At 40.0% G+C, this 19,478-nt stretch overlaps 1 protein-coding gene across 12 annotated transcripts in view; it reads right to left on the minus strand.

Annotated features, from left to right (window-relative positions):
- Positions 1–18,043, minus strand: part of LOC106935303 (voltage-dependent N-type calcium channel subunit alpha-1B-like) — a 77,462-nt gene extending 59,419 nt beyond the window's left edge. For 11 of the 12 annotated variants that reach the window (XM_015015725.1, XM_015015719.1, XM_015015722.1 and 8 more), the window contains exons 1-11: positions 17,597–18,042; positions 17,376–17,525; positions 16,190–16,377; positions 6,972–7,075; positions 6,541–6,656; positions 6,376–6,465; positions 3,954–4,043; positions 2,669–2,890; positions 2,478–2,590; positions 1,616–1,728; positions 922–1,053 (exon numbers count right to left, since the gene is read on the minus strand). In XM_015015725.1, the coding sequence (XP_014871211.1) occupies positions 922–1,053; positions 1,616–1,728; positions 2,478–2,590; positions 2,669–2,890; positions 3,954–4,043; positions 6,376–6,465; positions 6,541–6,656; positions 6,972–7,075; positions 16,190–16,377; positions 17,376–17,499 (1,292 nt within the window). In that variant the 5' untranslated portion in view covers positions 17,500–17,525; positions 17,597–18,042. Of the gene's footprint in view, positions 1–921; positions 1,054–1,615; positions 1,729–2,477; positions 2,591–2,668; positions 2,891–3,953; positions 4,044–6,375; positions 6,466–6,540; positions 6,657–6,971; positions 7,076–16,189; positions 16,378–17,375; positions 17,526–17,596 lie in introns of all 12 variants that reach the window. The other variant, XM_015015717.1, reaches the window with a different exon arrangement.
- Positions 18,044–19,478: the final 1,435 nt, after the last annotated feature.

Here is a 19,478-nt window from a genome sequence, read left to right on the forward strand (position 1 = left end):
TCAGCAGGTTGTTGCTAGGCAACCAAAGTTGGGGGGAACTTGAAACTGCTTCTTATGCTGCAGGGCGTTGCTAGGAAACCAAAGTTGGGGGGGGGGAACTTGAAACTGCTTCTTACGCTGCAGGCTGTTGCTAGGCAACCAAAGAGCGAGTGAGTCAGTAGATTCCACCAACCTAGCTTAGCTAGAAAGTCTTTCCTTTGCCTACATCTCCCAGAATGCCGTGCGGTTTAATTTATAGACTACTGAATATTTTCAGGTGTATTATCTATCTATTGATGTTGATCGCATGTCTATTGCGATATAATAATTTGTCATCCAGCTCTAGACTCAAAACAACAATATTATCGTTTATCGCCATAGTTAGTGGGACATTTTATCATTTAGCAAAATCTGACAGCACAGTTAGCCAGTAAAAACCAAACTGTTTCCAGGAAAAGTCGGGATGACTGATCCTCAAACGGCTGCATAAAGTCTCACTGTGAAGCTGCTCCATGAATGACAACATTTCACCACCACAATGTCCCAGCAGTGATGTGGGCTGCGATACAAAAGGTTTGTGTGTAAATTGATTCAGAACGTGGGCCAGATGCCAGGCCTTTGATTATGCACAGCCAGCTCTGGGATCAGGAGGTGTTCCTGTCATTAGATGACACGGCGCTCCTGCTGGGGCTGATATTCAAAGGGCTCTGGTTGGAGCTGCTGCTCAGTCAGCTACCCGCTGCGCCGACATGCTTGTCACCGCCGCCACCGCCGCAGCAGCAGCAGCAGCAGCAGCAGCAGCAGCAGCAGCAGCAGCAGCAGCAGCAGCAGCAGCAACAGTCCAGGGATCACAAGCAGAAGGACGGGAGAGGATCCTGGTGGAGTCGCTGGGGGTTTGTGTGTACGGTGGAGCAACAGAGACATGTTGGAAATATCACTCACTGTCCGCCGAAGAGCTGCATGCCGAGCAAAGCGAAGACCACGATGAAGAGGAAGAGGAGGAAGAGCAGGCTGATGATGGACTTCATGGAGTTGAGAAGGGAAACGACGAGATTCCTCAACGAGTTCCAGTATCTGAGAGCAGAAAGAAAAGCATTGAACAAAAGGTTGGTTAAAAGGGTCATTTATGTAGAACAAAGATAGAGCATCACTAATTCAACATGTTTTTTACTTTATGACTTAAGTAACACAATCCTTTGGTAAGCTAGCTGTTTGAGCTGATGCCACGAAAATAAATGGTGGTTTACATGCAGTACCTGGCGGACCAGTAGGGGGCACCAGCGGTACGAGGACCACAGTTTGAGAAACACAGATTTAAAGTGACAGAGACCCTAAAACATTTCAAAGCTGGCAGAACTGATCAGACTAAAATCTCATTATCTTGATTTTGGGTAGAAAATGTCCATAGGCCGATCCCAACCTCTTCAAGGAAGCATCATTGGTCACTTTTAATGTCCCATCAATATGGATTCTCTTTCTTTTTGAAGAGAGACAATGTAGGACACCCAGAGTTTGAAGCAATCCAAACATGCTCTGAAGGCCTAACAGGCCATCAGCTGCCAAGTGCATAAGAAGCCAAATGTTTGTTTGCTGAACAGAAGTTGACCTGACAGCAGCTTTCCTGAAACAAACTCACTTGGTGACTTTGAAAATCCGGAGGAGTCTCAACGCCCGAAGCACGCTGATCCCAAACGATGCTCCTGGTTTTATCATGTCCCAGATGACCTCAAAAATGCTTCCCACGATCACCTGGACACACCGGAGGAGCAGATGCTTTTAGATCTGATGACGAGAATTAACCAACTGCAAGAAAACTAGTCAGATGTGTTCAGAAAACTCTGAGTGCAACTTCCTAAAGCTTAACCCAGTGACTGTTTTATTCCTGAACATCCTTTTGTTTGTTTTTTAGGTTGTTTTCACACCTGATAGTCTGGTAGATTTGGTTCAATTGGGGATCAAATCTGCAACATTTGTTACATTTTCTGTTTAAAACCAAACTAAGTGAAAAAGCTGTTCTCCTCCTCGCCTGTGGGGGCGCTGCACAAACAACCACTGAAGTAAACAACATAAAAACCTCTGAATAAGACATTGAGCACAACTTCCTGCTTCACAAAATGTAAACAAAAATGGAGTAGCGTCAGATTTTAGCAGCTGTATGATTCTGCTGGTAAACGATCAGGAGACGTTTCTCATGCTAGCGGTAGTTAGCGTCCTTGTTTTGGCTGCATTTACCCAGAATGCACTGCGCTGTAGTTCACTTGAGGTTAACAGATGCATTCGAACCGCAGCAGAGTTCAGTTCAAGAGGTTTTGTAGGTGTACCAGAGTTAAACTTTTTGGTTTCATATGTGCAGGTTGGCATTTAATCACCTTCCTGCTGTTCAAAGCATCAATCCTGATCATGAATGAGGCTTCATATCAGTTTGGCCAGACTAACTGGAACAAGCTGTTAAAATCGTTAAAAGAATGAAGGAAGCCATTTTGATTCGTGCCACTTACCCCAAAGTCAAAGCAGTTGAAGGACGAGTGGAAGTAGTTTCTGGCTCCGAGGCCGTACATCTTCAAGGTCATCTCCGTCAGGAACAGACCCAGAAACACCAGCTCTGCTGTGTCTGGTTGTAAATGAAACTTTTCATTAACGGGATGGTGAACGCCTGGCTTTCATCAGCGTGGCTGTGGTGATCACTCACAGAGCGCCCTGGTCAGCCAGTCCGGCTGGTCGTAGTGGACGATGGCCACGCACAGCGTGTTGAGGCCCACCAGGCACAGAACGATCCAGTAGAAGCTCTGGGCTTTCACCATCCGCCGGATGAAGAACCGGAAGCGCTTCTCTTTGCGCCGGAAGTAGGATGAGCTGTCCATCTTCCCGCCGCTTTTCACGCTGGCCCGACCGAACGGGGAGCCGGGGGGAACTGAAACGATCCAAAAACACGACAAATAAAATACATTTTCATTCCAACTTCAACTCGACAAACTGAATTTTATTCAAGTCAAGTTCTCGTCTCTGACAGTTTCATCTTAAACAGGAAACAATTGTTTGTTTTAGGAGGTAAAACTGGAGCAGTCGACTAATACACTGCAAAAACACAAAATCTTACCAAGTATATCTCTTTAGCTTCAAGCGCTAATGTCTGTTCACTTGAAAACAGACAAAAATAACTGATGAGTAACTTTTCAGCGAGAGACAGAAGCTTGTTTTGAGAGAATAATTCCTTAATTTTGATTTTAAAAAGTACTACTTCTACTGGCAGATTAGTTCACTTATAACATGGGAAAAATGTTTTGTTACAAATGAAATAATCTACCAGTGGAACTGGAACTGGGTTGCTAGGCGACGGGCTGGGCTTGGCTGGCGTTGCTAGGTAACGATTCTGAAATAATCCGCCAGTGGAATTAAAACTTTTTCTTCAATATTAAGGAATAACTGACTCAAAACAAGATCCTACATCTTCCTGAAAAGTTGCTTATAAGTTTAGTCTCATTTCAAGTGAACTAGGATAAAAATACTTGGTAAGATTTAGAGTTTTGCAGTGTGTAATCAAACTGGGACGAGACAAATTGGCTTATTCAGGAATTTTGACCAATAAGGTCAATAATCAACAAAGATTTGAAATGTCTTGCAACAGTAGAGCCCTGTTTGGTCACTGAACGAATGGAGAGAGTTACGGTAGTCAGTATCTTCACCTAATAATTAAATATAAATCAATCTTCAAGTCTTAGGTCATTTTTTAGCTGTTAAATGTCCAAAAACTGCAAACCAAAGTAGTGAGAACATCCAGTGTCGTCACTACTCAACTTATCAAGCAGGATAAATCCTAAAGTTCAGGTTTTTCTGTGAGATTTTTAGCCTAATCTGATAAACGGAGGTCAAAAGGTCAGGGTCTTGTAGAAAACTGGCTGCTTTTCTGTAAAAGGCTGTGAACAGATGGTGTCCTTTGACCTCCAGATGACCCGTTTACAGCAGATGAGCCTTACCAACAGAGGACATGTCAGCAAAGGGATCGTCGCCCTCCTCTGCACCAATCAGATCGTTTTTGCCCTTCTTGATTTTCCCTCGCTTCAGAACTGCAGAAACAGCAAAAAACACAGAGGATGGAAACCAGGAGTTAGAACTCAGTTTGGTTCTGTTAATGAAGGAACTAATGATGAGCCAAAACAATCAGCACAAAATTAACTTTTAAAACAGCTGCTGCAGAGTGGAGAATGTTTAGAGACCAGTAGAAAATATAATCTGTATTCAGGTAAAATAAATTAATTACCAGCTGCTGACAAAACTGTTTGTCAGCAGCTGGTTTTCAGCTACTGATATAAAAAAACTACGGACCACTGCATCGTTAGCATTAGCACTGTGGCATCATTAGCAGCAACAGGAAGCTAGCAAATAAATACAAATTTGTATTTTTGTATTTGCTTCCTGTTTCACTAGCAGAAACAGGAAGTCAGCAGTAGAACTGAATCACTAGCAGCATCAAAAAAAGTTAGCATTAGTACTGCAGCATCGTCAGTAGCAACAGGAAGTTAGCATTAGTACTTCTGCATGGTTAGCTGTTACAAAAAATTAAATTGCGCCTGCAGCATAGTTAGCTAACAGGAAGTTTGCATAAAGCCAGTTAGTAAACACAGGAAGTGAGGTTTATTCCTCTGCCCTTCTGTAGTAAAAGCATCTACTGGTTTTCCCAAACGTCTGTGGAAATCACTAAATCACCTAATTTGCCTAATTGGTCATCTGCTTGTAACTGTAACGGATGTTGTGGAAGTGATTAGCGGCTACGATTATTTATGTCAGCAGTGACTCATATGCCACCAGTATAACTGTCCTCCTAAATCCCTGAGTCTGACTGACACGTTGCTCCATTACTCACACCTGTTATTTATCTGAAAGAAACCAAACGCATATTTTCTGCACCAACAACATCACAGCCGCATTTCTACAGCCGAGGATTCAGACGTGCTAATCCTCCGTTTGTGACTAATAGAGGACAGAGGAGTGCTGGCTTCTGCCGCTTTGTGTGTGTGGAGTGTGTGTCTGTTTTCTGGCAAAAGCATAACAACTGTGTGTGTGCGTGCATGAGAGAGCGAGCTTGGGAATTCATTTTCACAATCCAATCAGAGTACGGCTGTAAATCTCACATATTAACCCCGATTCCTTCACATCAGGCTGTAAAATTTGAATTTATCAGCAAATTTCAAGTTTACAAAAAAAGTTGAAAAAAAAAAAACTAAATTTGTTTTTGTATCATAAAATATACATTAATGTTCTCTGTAGCAGGAGATTTTATTGGTAAAATGATTTTCTAAATATTTTTTTCAATCTCAGAAAAACTATTACTCTCATTTGTCAGCCCCTCCAGGAGTTTGCGATTATTATGTTACTTTAGAAATATTTGTGATATTTTTTCTTTATCAAGTCCAAACAAGATAAGAGATTCGACTCAAACATTTTTAATCTTTAAAGAACCCACATAGTCACATAGTTAAATATTTTCTACCACAATTATCATAGATTATAATTTTATATCAATTACGGTTGAAACAGAAGCTTAGTAAAAATAAGAAATACTGCCACCTGCAGGTGGGAGTTAGCACCCCTTCAACCAAAATTTGTTTTTTTTTTTTTACATTTCTGCAATAACCTCACAATTATGAAAGAAAAAAATGCTGGAATCTGTTGTTTCCTTGATAGAAAATTTATATAAAAAACTGGAGGAATTAATTTATAGTGCTGTGTAATAATATTCATATAATTTGAACTTCTGCCCAACCAAAAACTTCAATTAGTTTTTTTATGATTTTAGATGATAGACCAACACAAACTGGTGGATAATTGATAATCTGCAGGAAAATTAAGCATATTTTTACATCTCTTTTAATTAATATCTTAATTTTAAGAAGAAAAAAAAGTGCATAAAAAGGTAAAAAGCAAATATTTTGTAAAAATGTGCAGATTTGAGGCTGAGGAAATATTCAAAATTATGGAAAAACACTAGAGCAGAAAATTAGAAGCACCTTACATAAAAATTAGCATTAGGAACACGGAGTTTAACTTTCAGTAAGCGTTTAAAACGCTGCAGTTAGCAGCAGAACGCAGCAGAGCATCTCTGCAGAAACACATTTTCCTTTCCAATCCTGAGATGCTTCAACGACCTGCCAAGAAAACTGGGAGAAACGAGAAACCCTCACAGGAAGGTGCTGAGGTTCTAGAGCCAGGTCTTCCACCGACACCCAAATCTGGTTTATTCATGTAATTAGGATGCGTTTTACTTATGTAAATGTAATATTTGATTCTTCTGTTTTCAATAAACCAAACATGACTGGGTTTTTCTTGACAGAGAGACTAGATTAGGTGGAAAAAGTCAGCTGGTTTATGCACATTTGAAAGCAGATGCTCGGTTTTCACCTGAAAGGTTCTGTTTCCTCTTGTACCAGGCGCCGTCCATCGGGGCCTTCTCCTCAGCAATCTCATCTTCTTCTTCTAGCAACACCTCCTCTGCAGCAGAGCATCGGTGTGTCAGATTCTGCTCTTATTACTGACAGCCTGGTGTTTTGGTTTCCGGTCTCTCACCCGCCTTGCAGATCCACTCCAGGTAGCCGGTGAGCTCCCGCTCGATCTGCTGCTGTCGCCGGAGCTTCAGGAACTCCTGACGCTTCTCCACTCGTTCTCGCTCTTTGGCAAATTCTCTGACAAGAATTTTATTTTTTTTAAATAGACAGAACAGACTGCATTTAAGAATGAATTATTAGCTTTTTTACAAATGAAGACGGGACTGATATGGTTCATTAATCTAAAGCCATTTTTGTTCCTGGACCGCCGATTCAAAGTGACCAGAGGCGCCCTCTGCTGGATGGCGGCCAAACTACAACGCTGAAAGACGGTCTAAGCTGACATTACCACTTAATCAATTGGAACTAATTTTAATCTGATAAACCATTAATCATAAATCGATTCACTTACAGAATAATAAATATAAACATATTCTTCGTAAGTGGACTTACCCTGACAGGACACCAAGCACCAAGTTGAGCATGAAAAAGGAGCCAATGATGATGAGAGGGATGAAGTAGAGCCAGTTCCAGTTGTTTCCCACTGCATCATTAGTCTGAAAACAATTAAAATTTTATATGTAGTCGGTTACAAATGTTATTTATAGGAGTAAAATAATTACACAGACCTATATTCTGCTGCTCGCCCTGTTTTGTCTGAAGAAAAATCTTTCATGATTGTAAAAAGATGGGCAACGTTACCGATTTAACACAAACTGTCACAGTTTTCCTCCGAACAGCAGCGTCTAACTCTAATTAAAGTTGTTCCTAATAATCCGGCATTTTAAAACAGCATTGCAACACCAGCTGCCACATGAAAACATGCCGTATTTTTCCCAACCTTTACCAAACTAAAAGGTTTTCTGCAGAATCAGAGCTGCTGTTTTCCACAAACATGTCACTGCAGGATTTCTCTCAGCTGGAATTAAAAGTATTTTGAAATTTTTTATCTAACAAAGAAAACAATGAGTTCACACCACATGAGTTTTAACAGCAAGATGTGGAGGGATTTTCATCAGAACATATAAAAGCAGGAGATTTTATCTATATTTTATCTATATATATTACAGGTCTCAGTTTGTTCATTAGGTAATTAAATTAGGGAGTCAAATACAAATTTAAGTGAAATACAAATTGAAATAATAATTTTTTTAAATTACATTTTTGCTCCCTCTGCTGTCCATTAGAACAGACAGGCTAGGATTATCATTGTATAAGCTAGCATTAGCATTAGGCTAGGTTAAAAACTAGCATACATAGGCTTATCATCCATCAGATTGTCACCATTGTTCATGAACATAGATAAGCTAGGATTAGCATTGGATATTAGCTAGGATTAGCATTGGATATTAGTGTTAGGCTGGGCTAGGCTAACAACTAGCATGCCTAGGCCAGTCACCAAGTGGTTTGCCTACTTCCTCTGCTATTCATTAGCAAGGATAGACTAACATTAGCCTTGGCTAGTTTAAAAGCTTGTTATCTAAATTGTCTACATAATGCTGTGCATTAGCACAGATAATCTAGCATTAGCATTGGGTGTGTTTGTGTTAGGCTTGGCTAACAAATCGCATGCCTAGGCTGGTCACCCATTACATTGCCTACTTCCTCCACTGTTCATTGTAACAGATAAGCTAGTGTTAGCACTAGATAGGCTAACATTTAGCATACTTTGGCTGATCACCTGCAATTTGTACTTTTTTCTTTAAAGAAAATGCTTGACATATAATACCTGTGTGGCACAGGTATTATATGTCATATGTTTGCACTGCTGTGTTCTTATGACAGCTAACTGTAATTCAGCGTGACATCAAACATAAACATGGTGAAGACTGAGTTTGAGTGGCGTGGACAGAGTCCTGCTAAGCTACAGCAGAGATGCTAATCCAAACCTTCTTGTCCAACATCAGCGTCTGACCTCATGAATGTAAAAAATGTCAGGTAGTCCCATAAAAGTATAAGGTAAAAAGCTTTGCAGAATAGCTCAAACAGTCTGGGCAGCAATGGATGGACCACAATCCCTCTGAACCCTGTGGATTAATGGAAACACGTCTTTTATACATCTGCTGTTCTACATGTAGAAATCTACAGAAAAAAGCTGCAAACAAAGCAGGTGCTTAGATAAATGTCACAGAGACCTCCATTAAGGCTATCAAATGAGTTTGTTTTCATTTTTTTGTCTGCTTCAGTTTTATTACAATCAACATGAAGTGGCCTGAAACACTCCTCCTACTCAGCGATGGTGTGAATAACAAGCAGTTTCCATCTCAACTTTTTCAGGCAACGATCCAGAATTGGTCACATTTTACCCTAAAAGACGTTTTCCTACAGTTTCTCTTCAATTGTCTCAAACAGCCTCAGTTTGTTTCTGCGCTGCAGTCGTGCCTCGGGAAGTAAACGTCCTCCGTGCCTGAAAGCGCTTCGGTGACACTTTGCAGACGCCGATGTCAAAGTAATTGTGATGGGAGGTTCCGGCCGACCCGATCAGTGGGCTGCGGTTCTGTATTATGCACCAGAGAATCTGGGATGAGAGAATGAAAATGTGCTGCAGCGAACCCTCCGGCCCCCGCTGTCAGAGCAACAACCACCCACCCGGAAGGACGAACGCCTGGCTTCGTTTCTTTTCAAGCGTTTCATCACTTTCTCATCATCGGCTTGTTTTCTCCTCCATCTTTTAACTTAGAGTCATTCAGTTCGACACTTACATGAATGTCTGTTCTGCTTCCTTCTTCATTAAGCTGAATTCGGGTTATAATTTGACAATTCAGGCAGGTGAAGGTCTGCAAAACATGATGGTGCTAAGCAGCCAATTTAAACCAGAGACCAGAGGGGAAGTTTGTCCTTTCCTCAGACTGGATGACAGATTCAAATCGGAGATCAGGGAAATAACAGGTGTGTCAGAATAAGCAATACATCTATTAAACACACCATGAATATATATATATATTTGCTCAATTTGCTCTTTTTCTATCAAAAACTGGATGATAAAAGTCTTCAGTCTGGTGTTTTGGTCTCAACTAGACCTTTTTAAGAACATTGTTGCTTACAGACACTTAATTCATTTTCTTTGTTGTTTTGTTTTATTTTGGAGATTTAAAATGTCTTCCAGTGCCAGTGTTAAATGTTCACTAGAATTTAAAGTTTGTTGTACTTCCATTATTTTACCACCATCAGTATTTAGCCTTGGATAGGCTCAACAATGGTCTCAAAACAGCAATATTATCGTTTATCGCAATAATTTCTGGGAGAATTAATAGTCCAGAAAAAATTGCTACCAAATGCAACCAACATCCAATCTTTTCACCCATAAAAATTTAAATTCGTGCCTCTTCCATAGGTGGAACTAAATCTGACATCCGATGGTTTTCAAATCAGTCCAAATGATCGCATTTTATCCGACTTTTACTTCGTTGCTCCCAACAAAATCAATAAGTATTTGCACAATCACTCTCTCTGCTCTTACTCATTTTTTGTACTACTATGTAAAATTGACTTTTTGAGATGATTATAAAGTGAAATCATTTAGTCTCCATGGCAACCATTCAGCGTTACAAAACGCCTAGGTGGACTTAGCCCCGCCTCCTGGGCGCATCTCCTCCTGATAGGTCACAGAGCAGCCCTCCCCTACTCAGTTCCTTCAGACTAGCCAGAAGAAATTAGCAAACACCTGGTGGAACTACGCAAAAACAACAAAAAGATCCCGTCCCATGCTAAGGTTTCTCTCACAGAGCTCACTTTGAACACCAACTGCCCTCTCCATGCATTGGAGAAACACAAACCGCCGCCCTCAGTAGCAGGAAAAGTGAGGAAGAGAAGATAAAGTGAGACTCTCTCTTGTGTCATTTTGCATTTTTAAACTCAGCCAGCAGGAATCGATGCTTTTCCTTTGACATGGCCTCAACCTGGCAGCTTCAGCAGTTCAACCAGTTCATCTGAGCAAGCAAAGACATTTTTCTGGGAGGTTTCCTAGATCTGGTGATTAAATATAATTCTGCAGCCTTCATACTAACACACAGTTTCCTTATGATGTTGGACGTTTTCCAAGAACACCTCTGGTAAATATTTGGCAGTCTAGCAGAATATTTAGGTTTATATTTGACCTCCGTAACGATCAGCATGCAGGAGTATGGAGGAAAACGTGAATATCTCGAGGACATCAGTGAAGGACACCCATCATTTCATTTCATCATATGTCACTTCATGATGGAGGTGTGATTATCAACATAACAGGCAGCCTGCGGCGCCGTCAGGAAGACACATCTGAGGCGCCGCTAAGGTTCAAAATACAGATACAGGCAAAGATTTTCTGAATAAACTGTGCCGAAATAGCAAATAAGCTGTTATTCTGGCAGATCGAGCTCGTCCCTGTGTAGCCTCACACTGATACCTGAGCATTTAGCATTCAGCATTTAGCGTGAAGAACTTTTCTATAATTCATTTAAGAAAAAGGAGTGAAGGATTCAGGGCACGTATACTATTATTATTCCTTCAGTTTTGCTGACTTCTAATTGCTGCAAGATGTTCCCTGATTTCAAAACTTTAGTTTGTAATTCCAGTGAAAAGTTTGGTACAGAGTGGATTCAGCCTCCAGATCAACATCAAATCCCTGAGATATTTCTAAAAGTAAAAGTAAGAAATGCTGCTAAGTGCAAGTGGGAGTTAGCATAACTTAAACCTGATGTTTTTAACATTTTGGCAGAAAATTTGCAATAAGCTCACAATTATCCGTTGGCATAAAATAGTGGAGGGATCTGTTGATTTTGTGTGAATTTTGATGTAATTTGGCAGTGTACAGATAAAATCTGCTAAAATAATATTATAATGTGTCCCGCTGGAGTTGACAGGGCCACATAAAGAGCTACAGTGGACCGGATTTGGCCCCCAGGCCTTGAGTTTGACCCCTGTACAATAGATGGAAATACTTTTTTGCAATATTTTCAAAATTTGCATGATAATTGGGTAAAAATATGGCTACTGTGGCTTTGCTTTCCTGACAGTTTTTCAAGTAGGGCTGGACAATTAATCAATAACAATATATATCACGATCAATCCTAACGGATGATACAGCGGATAGAATACACAATAATTTCACTGAACCGCACAGCATTCTGGGAGATGTAGGGAGAGGAACCGCTCAACCTCTCAAGGCTAGCTAAGCTAGGTTGGTGGAATCAACTGACTCTAACATTCTTTGGTTGCCTAGCAACAGCCTGCTAGGTCAGAAGCAGTTTCAAGCCCCCCTCCCCCCAGCTTTGGTTACCTAGCAACCACATGCTGAGTAGCTGGCACAGCAGCAGTTTCAAGTTTCCCCGCCGCGCCGCATAACTGCTTAAAAATAAAAAATAACTGTGAAGAGAAGAAAACTGGATAAAACAGGAAATGTCACGACAACACCTTGGTAATATTTCAGATATTTAAAACCAAAAAACTAATCAATAATTATAGATATCGACTGATATGAAACATTTATACTGTAATAAGGTTTTCAGCCCTGTATACTTTCAAAATCGCCACATTGTGATCTGTTTTCCAAAGACCTGCAGCCTCCGTTTGGCAGCTCTCACATCCTGGATTTAAAACAAAAACATGAAAAAGGCAAAAAGCTGCCATAAAATTTGGATTCCAGGGTGACAGTTTTTACTCCCACTCCCTGCTTCCGGATCAACCATCATCACACAGATTCAGGAACAAGGAAAGCCTGCTGGAGGGACGACAGCTGAAGCGTTAAGTGACAGAGCTAAACAGCCGGGGCGGCACGCAGAGCTGAAGATCTTTCATTAGAAAGATGGAGAATCTATCAAAAGAGCCGCCTGAATGTGAAGCTAACGCTAATCCGCCTCCTGGGGAGACGACTATTATCTCCAGACTTTGGAAATAATTTACCACAAAGTAATTTCAGTGAGATTTATTCAGCTTTAACCTTAACTGCGCCGGTTCTACATCCGAATAATTTCACTCACTATTGTGCGGATGATAATTGTTATTTTTGTCTGAATTTCCTGTATTTTTATTTTTAAAAAGCAGGCAAATGGTGATATTCATGCCTGAAATTGGTCATATCAAGTTTTAAACTATGTAACAGTATGACTAACGTCACATAATTTCACCCGATAGAGGATAAAAAGTAGTTTTTAAATTATAACTTTATATTTTTAGGAGGAAAACAACCCAACATGACCATGTTCCTCCTTCAGTAATTCATTAATCAACTGCAAGTAACCACAATTATTTCAATTTAACCACATTTAGAATCAACAAATCACTTAAAGCTCGTTTGTCAGGTACAGGGTAGTTTTAGAAAATGTCTTACTCAAACTTTCCATGTATTAAAGGTGTTATTTTATTATCTTGGTGTAATATTTTAATTTGAAATGGTGTGTTTTCATGTGCTGTAAACGGGAAACCATGATGTTTATGGGGCGCCATTTGTAAAATTACACAGCTAAAAAAAGGTCAAAATTAATTACAAAATTTCGGTTTATTTAACCTTTAAACAAAGTCATTTTCAAAATAATATTTTCAACATGTTAAGTATACATTTATAAATGTCTTAATAGTTAAATCAAACTAAATGTTCAATTTACAAGCTAAATAATTATTTGGAAATTAAATATTTAGCTTAAAAACTGAATATTTATTTTGGAGCTAAATATTTACTTTATCATTTAAATATATTAGTAGCAAGCAAAATATTTAGTTTCCATTTAAATAACTTGCTAGCTAAAAATGTAACTTGCAAGTTAAATATTTAGTTTTTAAACTGTATATTTAACTTGAAAATTAAATATTCAGTCTGGATCTATCACATTTACAAATGTATAACATTGTGAAAATATGACTTTGAAAAATAAAACTCAATTTTTTCTCTTATGAAAGGCCAAACAAACCAGAATATTGTTGTAGAATTTTGACTAAATGGCATTCCATACATAATCAACAGTAAATAAAGGCTTGAAAACATTATCTACAGAATGTGCTTCACTTAGTGCAATAAATTATGTTTTTAAATAACATTTAAGCTGTTCAGAGGCACATGCTATAAAACTGAAGGTTTCAGGCTGCAAGTTTAGAGTTATTCCTGTTTTATTGATTTATAAATCAAATTAAAGCCGTTTTCTCAGAAAACGAGAAGCTTTCTGAGAACCTGGACTGTTTAACTTCTGTCAGCCTGGACAGAAAATATAAAGAAATGATTGCTGACTGAAGATGCAGACATTTCCCACAAGATGCAGTAATCCAGCATAAAGTCTGACAGAGCAGACGTAATTACCGTAGCGTCTAATTTAAAGGCGGTTGTTGGATCCTCAGGGGAGACGGAGGATATGTAATGAAATCACAGAGCATGAAATATGCATTGCTACATATCGACAGTGAAACCGCCCACAGATCCTCCTGCTGCTGCTGCTGCTGCTGCTGCTGCAGCTGCTGCTGCTGCAGCTGTTGCTGCAGCTGCTGCTGCTGCAGCTGTTGCTGCTGCAGCTGCTGCTGTTGCTGCAGCTGCTGCAGCTGTTGCTGCTGCAGCTGCTGCGCTCACAGCAACATTCACAGTGTGAACCGGAGCAGCATGTTTCCACGTTTTACCAGGAATCTACGGCTAGAAGAAGAAACTGAAACGACCTGAGAGAAGTCGACCAATTTCTACCAAAATTGGTGCCAAACGTTTCTGCAGCAAAGATTTTTATTTGTGCCTCTGTGATTTCAAAGATATGAACAACTAACCATCCATATTTACAAAATCAAACAAAGCTGGTGTCAACCAACATTTGTGCTAATTTATGCTGCAAACTAGCGCAAATTTTCTTATGTACTGCTTTTACTTTGAAGGTACTGATGAAAGTTTTGCGCTGCAAATTTTTTTGTTTTTGCTGCTTTTGCTATTAAAGTTTAACAGTCAAAAGGTCAACTAGACTCCCTCGTTACCCAAATCGAACGAAATTGGTGTCAAACATAAAAAAAATTTAGTTTGTGCGGCTATAATTTTAAAGACATCAACTGTGCTACGTTTGTGCTGCAAAAATTTCAGTTTGTGCTGCTTTTGGTTTGATGAAAAAAAAGTTAAAAGTCAAGAAGTCAACTAGCCCCCCGTATTGCCCCAATCTAACAACATTGGTGTCAAACGTTTGTGCAGCAAAATATTTTGTTTGTGCCGCTGTCATTTTAAAGAAAGTTTCCAGAGGTCATTAGATGTCAACCAAACCTCCATTAGCTCCATTAAAATCTTCAAAACAAAAGCAGCTTAGAGTTGTTTGACACCAATTATGGCTGGTTGACCTTTCATGACCTCTGGAAACATTTATTAATATCTTTACAAACAGAAATCTTGGTTGTGAAAACTTTTGACACCAATTCATTTGATTTACAGAAGGTTGACCTTTTGACCTTTCAACTTTTAGTAATATCTCCAAAGCAAAAGCAACAGAAATGGAAATTTTATCAGCACAAACGTTTTGACAACAGTTTTATTTGGTTTGAATAAAGTTCACTCTGGTAGTGAAAGTTTGGATCTGGAGACAAACTGAAAAATTCGGCTCTGGAGTTTTTGGCATCATTTCCTGGACTTAGCCGTTAAAAATTGATGTCGGATCCAAATGTTTATGTGGATTTTTTCCACATTTTTTCTCTGAAAGTGTGCTTTAAATCCATAAAAAATGGTAAAATATGAATAAAGGTTGGTCCATCTAGGTTGAGTTAATAGTTAGCATCACTTTGCTTCAGTGAGATCAGATAAATTCTGCATTCCTGACTTATTGGTGCAGATCTTTTCACACTACACTTAAAAAAATACTAATTTTGTTTACACACACACTACTTTGAGCCTTTCAAAGATCCCTTGGCCTCTAAATAAAAGTTAGTTTGTTACTCTGTGCTGAGTAAAGCAGCAGGAATCATGCAGCAGATAGAAGTGTGGGCCAGAGGGCGACTCCGGTCCAAACACTTTGCTGATTTTAGTTCTGCTCCAGCGGCCCGCCTTGTCCTCCAGGCGGCTTGGTTTGTCTTTTTAGAGCTGCTGAGTTTTTTCTTTTTATACTTTTGTTTGGCCTAAAAAGAGAACGATGTTTAGATAACCAAACGGTTCGGTAACTGAAGGAGAGTCGGACTGAGGAGGGTAACAGTGACCCAGTTGTTAAAACGACACAAACCCAGAAACCGCACTGACTTAACGACGAAGAGCGAATAAATATGTCAGAACGGATCAAACTAACGACGATTAGAACAAAAACTGATAAACATGGAAATTATAAAACAATCTTTGGGATTGAAAGAAAACTGAAGCAGCAGAATTATCACCGTTAAAATGAATGAATAATTTTAACAACCAGCAGGGAGCACCAAACTGTTGCTATGGCAACCAGTTAGCTCCCTGACCAAGGAGGACGGATGGATGAACAAATGGTTGGATGAATATATGGTTGGGTGAGCACATGGATGGATGAACAGATAGATGAATAGTTGGATGTGGAGATGCTCTGTGCGGCTGACTGGCCGGCTGCAGCTGATTGGCCGGCTGAGGCCACGGCTGATTGGCTGCAGCTGATTGGCTGGCTGAGGCCGCGGCTGATTGGCTGCAGCTGATTGGCTGGCTGAGGCCGCGGCTGATTGGCTGCAGCTGATTGGCCGGCTGAGGCCACGGCTGATTGGCTGCAGCTGATTGGCTGGCTGCCTCTGTGACTCACGCTGTACAGGATGTCCACCCAGCCCTCCATGGTGATGCACTGGAACACGGTCAGCACGGCGAACAGGATGTTGTCGAAGTTGGTGATGCCGAAGTTGGGCCCGGTCCAGTACTCCTGGCACACGGTGCCGTTGGGACAAGTTCTGGCCGGCAACTCCGACCCACACGGCCAGTCCACCACTCTCTCAGCTGAACGACAGAAACAAGGACAGAAACACGGCCAGAGTGAGTCCAACGCCCTGAAACATGTCAGAAACATTTAAACCAAACTGAGACGACAGTTTGGACCAAAATGAAAACGATTCTTTCCTCCATTTAGGTTCAGCTGTGAAGAACAGGTTTTAAGTCATTTTGAAACACCAGAAACAGATTAAACCCCTCAGGGTTCTGAAAGGTGACCGATCCTTCCTTGAACAGGTTAGGATCGGTCTATGGCCTACACAAAACATGTCCATTACTTTTCTTTTTGCACGAAATCATTCTTACATAATGAGATTTTAGCTTTTTCAGGGGCTCCTGTCACTTTAAATCCAAATCAGCTGCTGCTGGCCACGCCCCATACCTCAACGTTTACACTCATATATGAAAATGGCTGCAAATGGATGCTTTGAAAAGCAGAAGTAGAGCCTCCAGCACAATCAACAAAGATACAATAAATTATTTCTAGATAGTAAATCAACAATAAAATACTTGTCTTTTCCAGCAGCCATTGTACAACACATACAGCGGTAAAACCAGCTGACCAAATGTGCTGGAATTCTGCTGGGGTTGCTAGGCAACAAGCTAAACCTGCTGATTTGTGACTTTACATTCCAGAAGTATTTGAAACGGTTCACCAAAACACATTAACCTATTGCCAAAAAAACATCTGGATTTTTTTTTTAAGTGTTTGTGAGACCCAAAAAAAGTACAAAAAAGTGAAAAATGCAAATTTTGCACAATAGGTATCTCTTAAAATTCCAAAATTCCCACATAACTTTATATTTTAGTTACTCAGAACTTCAGTCAAATTTTTACGACTTAAGAGTCGGCTAAAGTATTTTTAGTCTCTTGAAAAGACTGAAAATACTTGTTTTTACTCAAATAAGAGTAAAAAAAAATAAATTTTTACTCTTGATTAACCATTTGGACGGCTCCTTTTTCCTTTTTCCAGAGTAAAACCATGCAGGAGTATTTCATGTTCTGACCTCCAGGCTTGAAGCAGGACTGGTGGAACTTGCCCATGTAGAACTCGACCCCGATGATGGCGAACATGACGATGGCGAAGAACAGCAGCAGGCCGATCTGCAGCAGCGGAACCATGGCCTTCATGATGGACTTCAGCACAACCTGCAGGCCTTCGCAGGAGAGCCATGGGTCAGGGGTCAGCACCACAGGGTGTGTGTGTGTGTGTGTGTGGTGGACTTACTGGGAATCCCAGACACCAGTTTCAGGGGCCTCAGAACTCTGACGGCGCGCAGCGTTCGCAGGTCGAAGTCTGAACCGACGGTGGCGAGGATCCTGATGACACAAAGAACAAGATGGCCGACATGATTCAGAACCAGCAGGACCCGATATGACCTTTAACCTTCTGGTCAGTAAACCAACCAACCAACCATCCATCCTTTCTTCTCCTTCCCGTTTATTTTACACCTCATAATAAGTTGGATCTTGTTTATTCTTAACATTTTTTGTACTAAAACAGTTTTTTTTTGCGTCCATCTTGTTCTGTCTCTCAATAAATTAAAATGTCTCGAGTCCAAAATAAAACCTTAAAACATTTCAGCAGAAAACATGCAACCTAAAGGTTCGCTCATGGCAACACAGACATGAAGCTCATTACATCATGTGCTGTCCATTTCTGCCTTCACGCATGTGTGTGTGTGTGTGTGTGTGTGTGTGTGTGTGTGTGCTGTGGCACAGCTGGCAGCCCTCATTACAGCCTCAACACACAGAAGGAGACTTAAGTGCTTCACTGAGACACACACAAAAAACCAGGTCCTCCAGGCTGGAGACTCAGGGAGAGAGAGGAGGAGGAGGAGGAGGAAGATGAAAATAGGAGTTGATTTAAGGAGACAGAGGGTAAGTGGATGCAGACGAAGAATTATAATAATGTGATGTGGAATCAGACACAGAAACTTTCCTGCACACTTTCTACGCTGCAAGCACAAATTGATTCCTCCATGATTTTACAAGAGATTTTATTCTGCAGCCGCTAAGCCGCTAAGCTAACGGCACTTTATTTATGAAACACTTTTTAAAAATAAGAGCCAATATTAAATAACATTTCTGCTGAGAGGATAACATCCACTCATCCTGGACAAGAACATCACAGCACTTTCATTGGTTTAGTCAAAGTATTTTCCCCTGCAAAGTGTTTCAAGAACAATGTTTTGCACATTGAATGTTGTACATTTTCTCTAATCTGTAGACGGTTATTATAGCTGCAATAAGTGCTGCTGAAGATTTTAGAGCAGTGATGTCCAATTTGTTTTTCTTTTTATAATTAGAAAAATGTATTTCTTTTTATCTGGTAAATTGAAATAAACTAAATACATAGAATCTTGAATTCGATAAGTAAAGTAATCAGATTTCTACAAGCAAGTGATCTGTAAATCATTGTTTATTTAAAACAAAAATTGTCTTGAAATTTTGCCAGATTTAACAAAAAAATGTAAATGATTGTATTTACACTCCTGGTTTCTAATTAGTCATCATAAATGTACTTTTATGGTTAGTGATTTAAAGTTAGTCCAACACATTTTTAGCTAGTAGCCAAACTAGCTTTATGCACACTGGTGGTTAGCTTTACAGTCCAGGTTGGGCTGCAGAAATGAATGAAAAATGAATGGAAGTCAATGCAATGTTGTTGTGAAGATGGAACGGTGTAATTTATTTTTTGTTTGTTTGTGTTTGTGTGTGTGTGTGTGTGTGTGTGTGTGTGTGTGTGTCTTTGTCCATCAGACGATGATTTAGACATATTGCGGTCATGAGCTGAAGAGGAAGCCGTGACTTTTAATATCCTTTTATCGTGTCTGTAACACGTCCATGTCAGAGGCAGAGACTGGCTCAGGAAATATGGAGGTGATGTTATTGGATGTCACAGGAACAGACGGATCGTCTGAAAGCTAACTGGGCAGCACATAAAACAAAATACAGCAGCTGATGAGCTACATACAGCTACAGAATGCAAATAAATTACTCTCAATCAGTCTCAATATATTTCTCTAAATAAAAATATATTTATTGTTAATCAGAGTTAATTACACTTCCATTAAGGATAATGGAGGGAACATAACAGAGCTGGTAAT

The sequence above is a fragment of the Poecilia latipinna genome, unplaced genomic scaffold (assembly GCF_001443285.1).
Source record: "Poecilia latipinna isolate Pla-1442-1.1 unplaced genomic scaffold, P_latipinna-1.0 Scaffold1944, whole genome shotgun sequence".
Taxonomy (NCBI): Eukaryota; Metazoa; Chordata; class Actinopteri; order Cyprinodontiformes; family Poeciliidae; genus Poecilia; species Poecilia latipinna.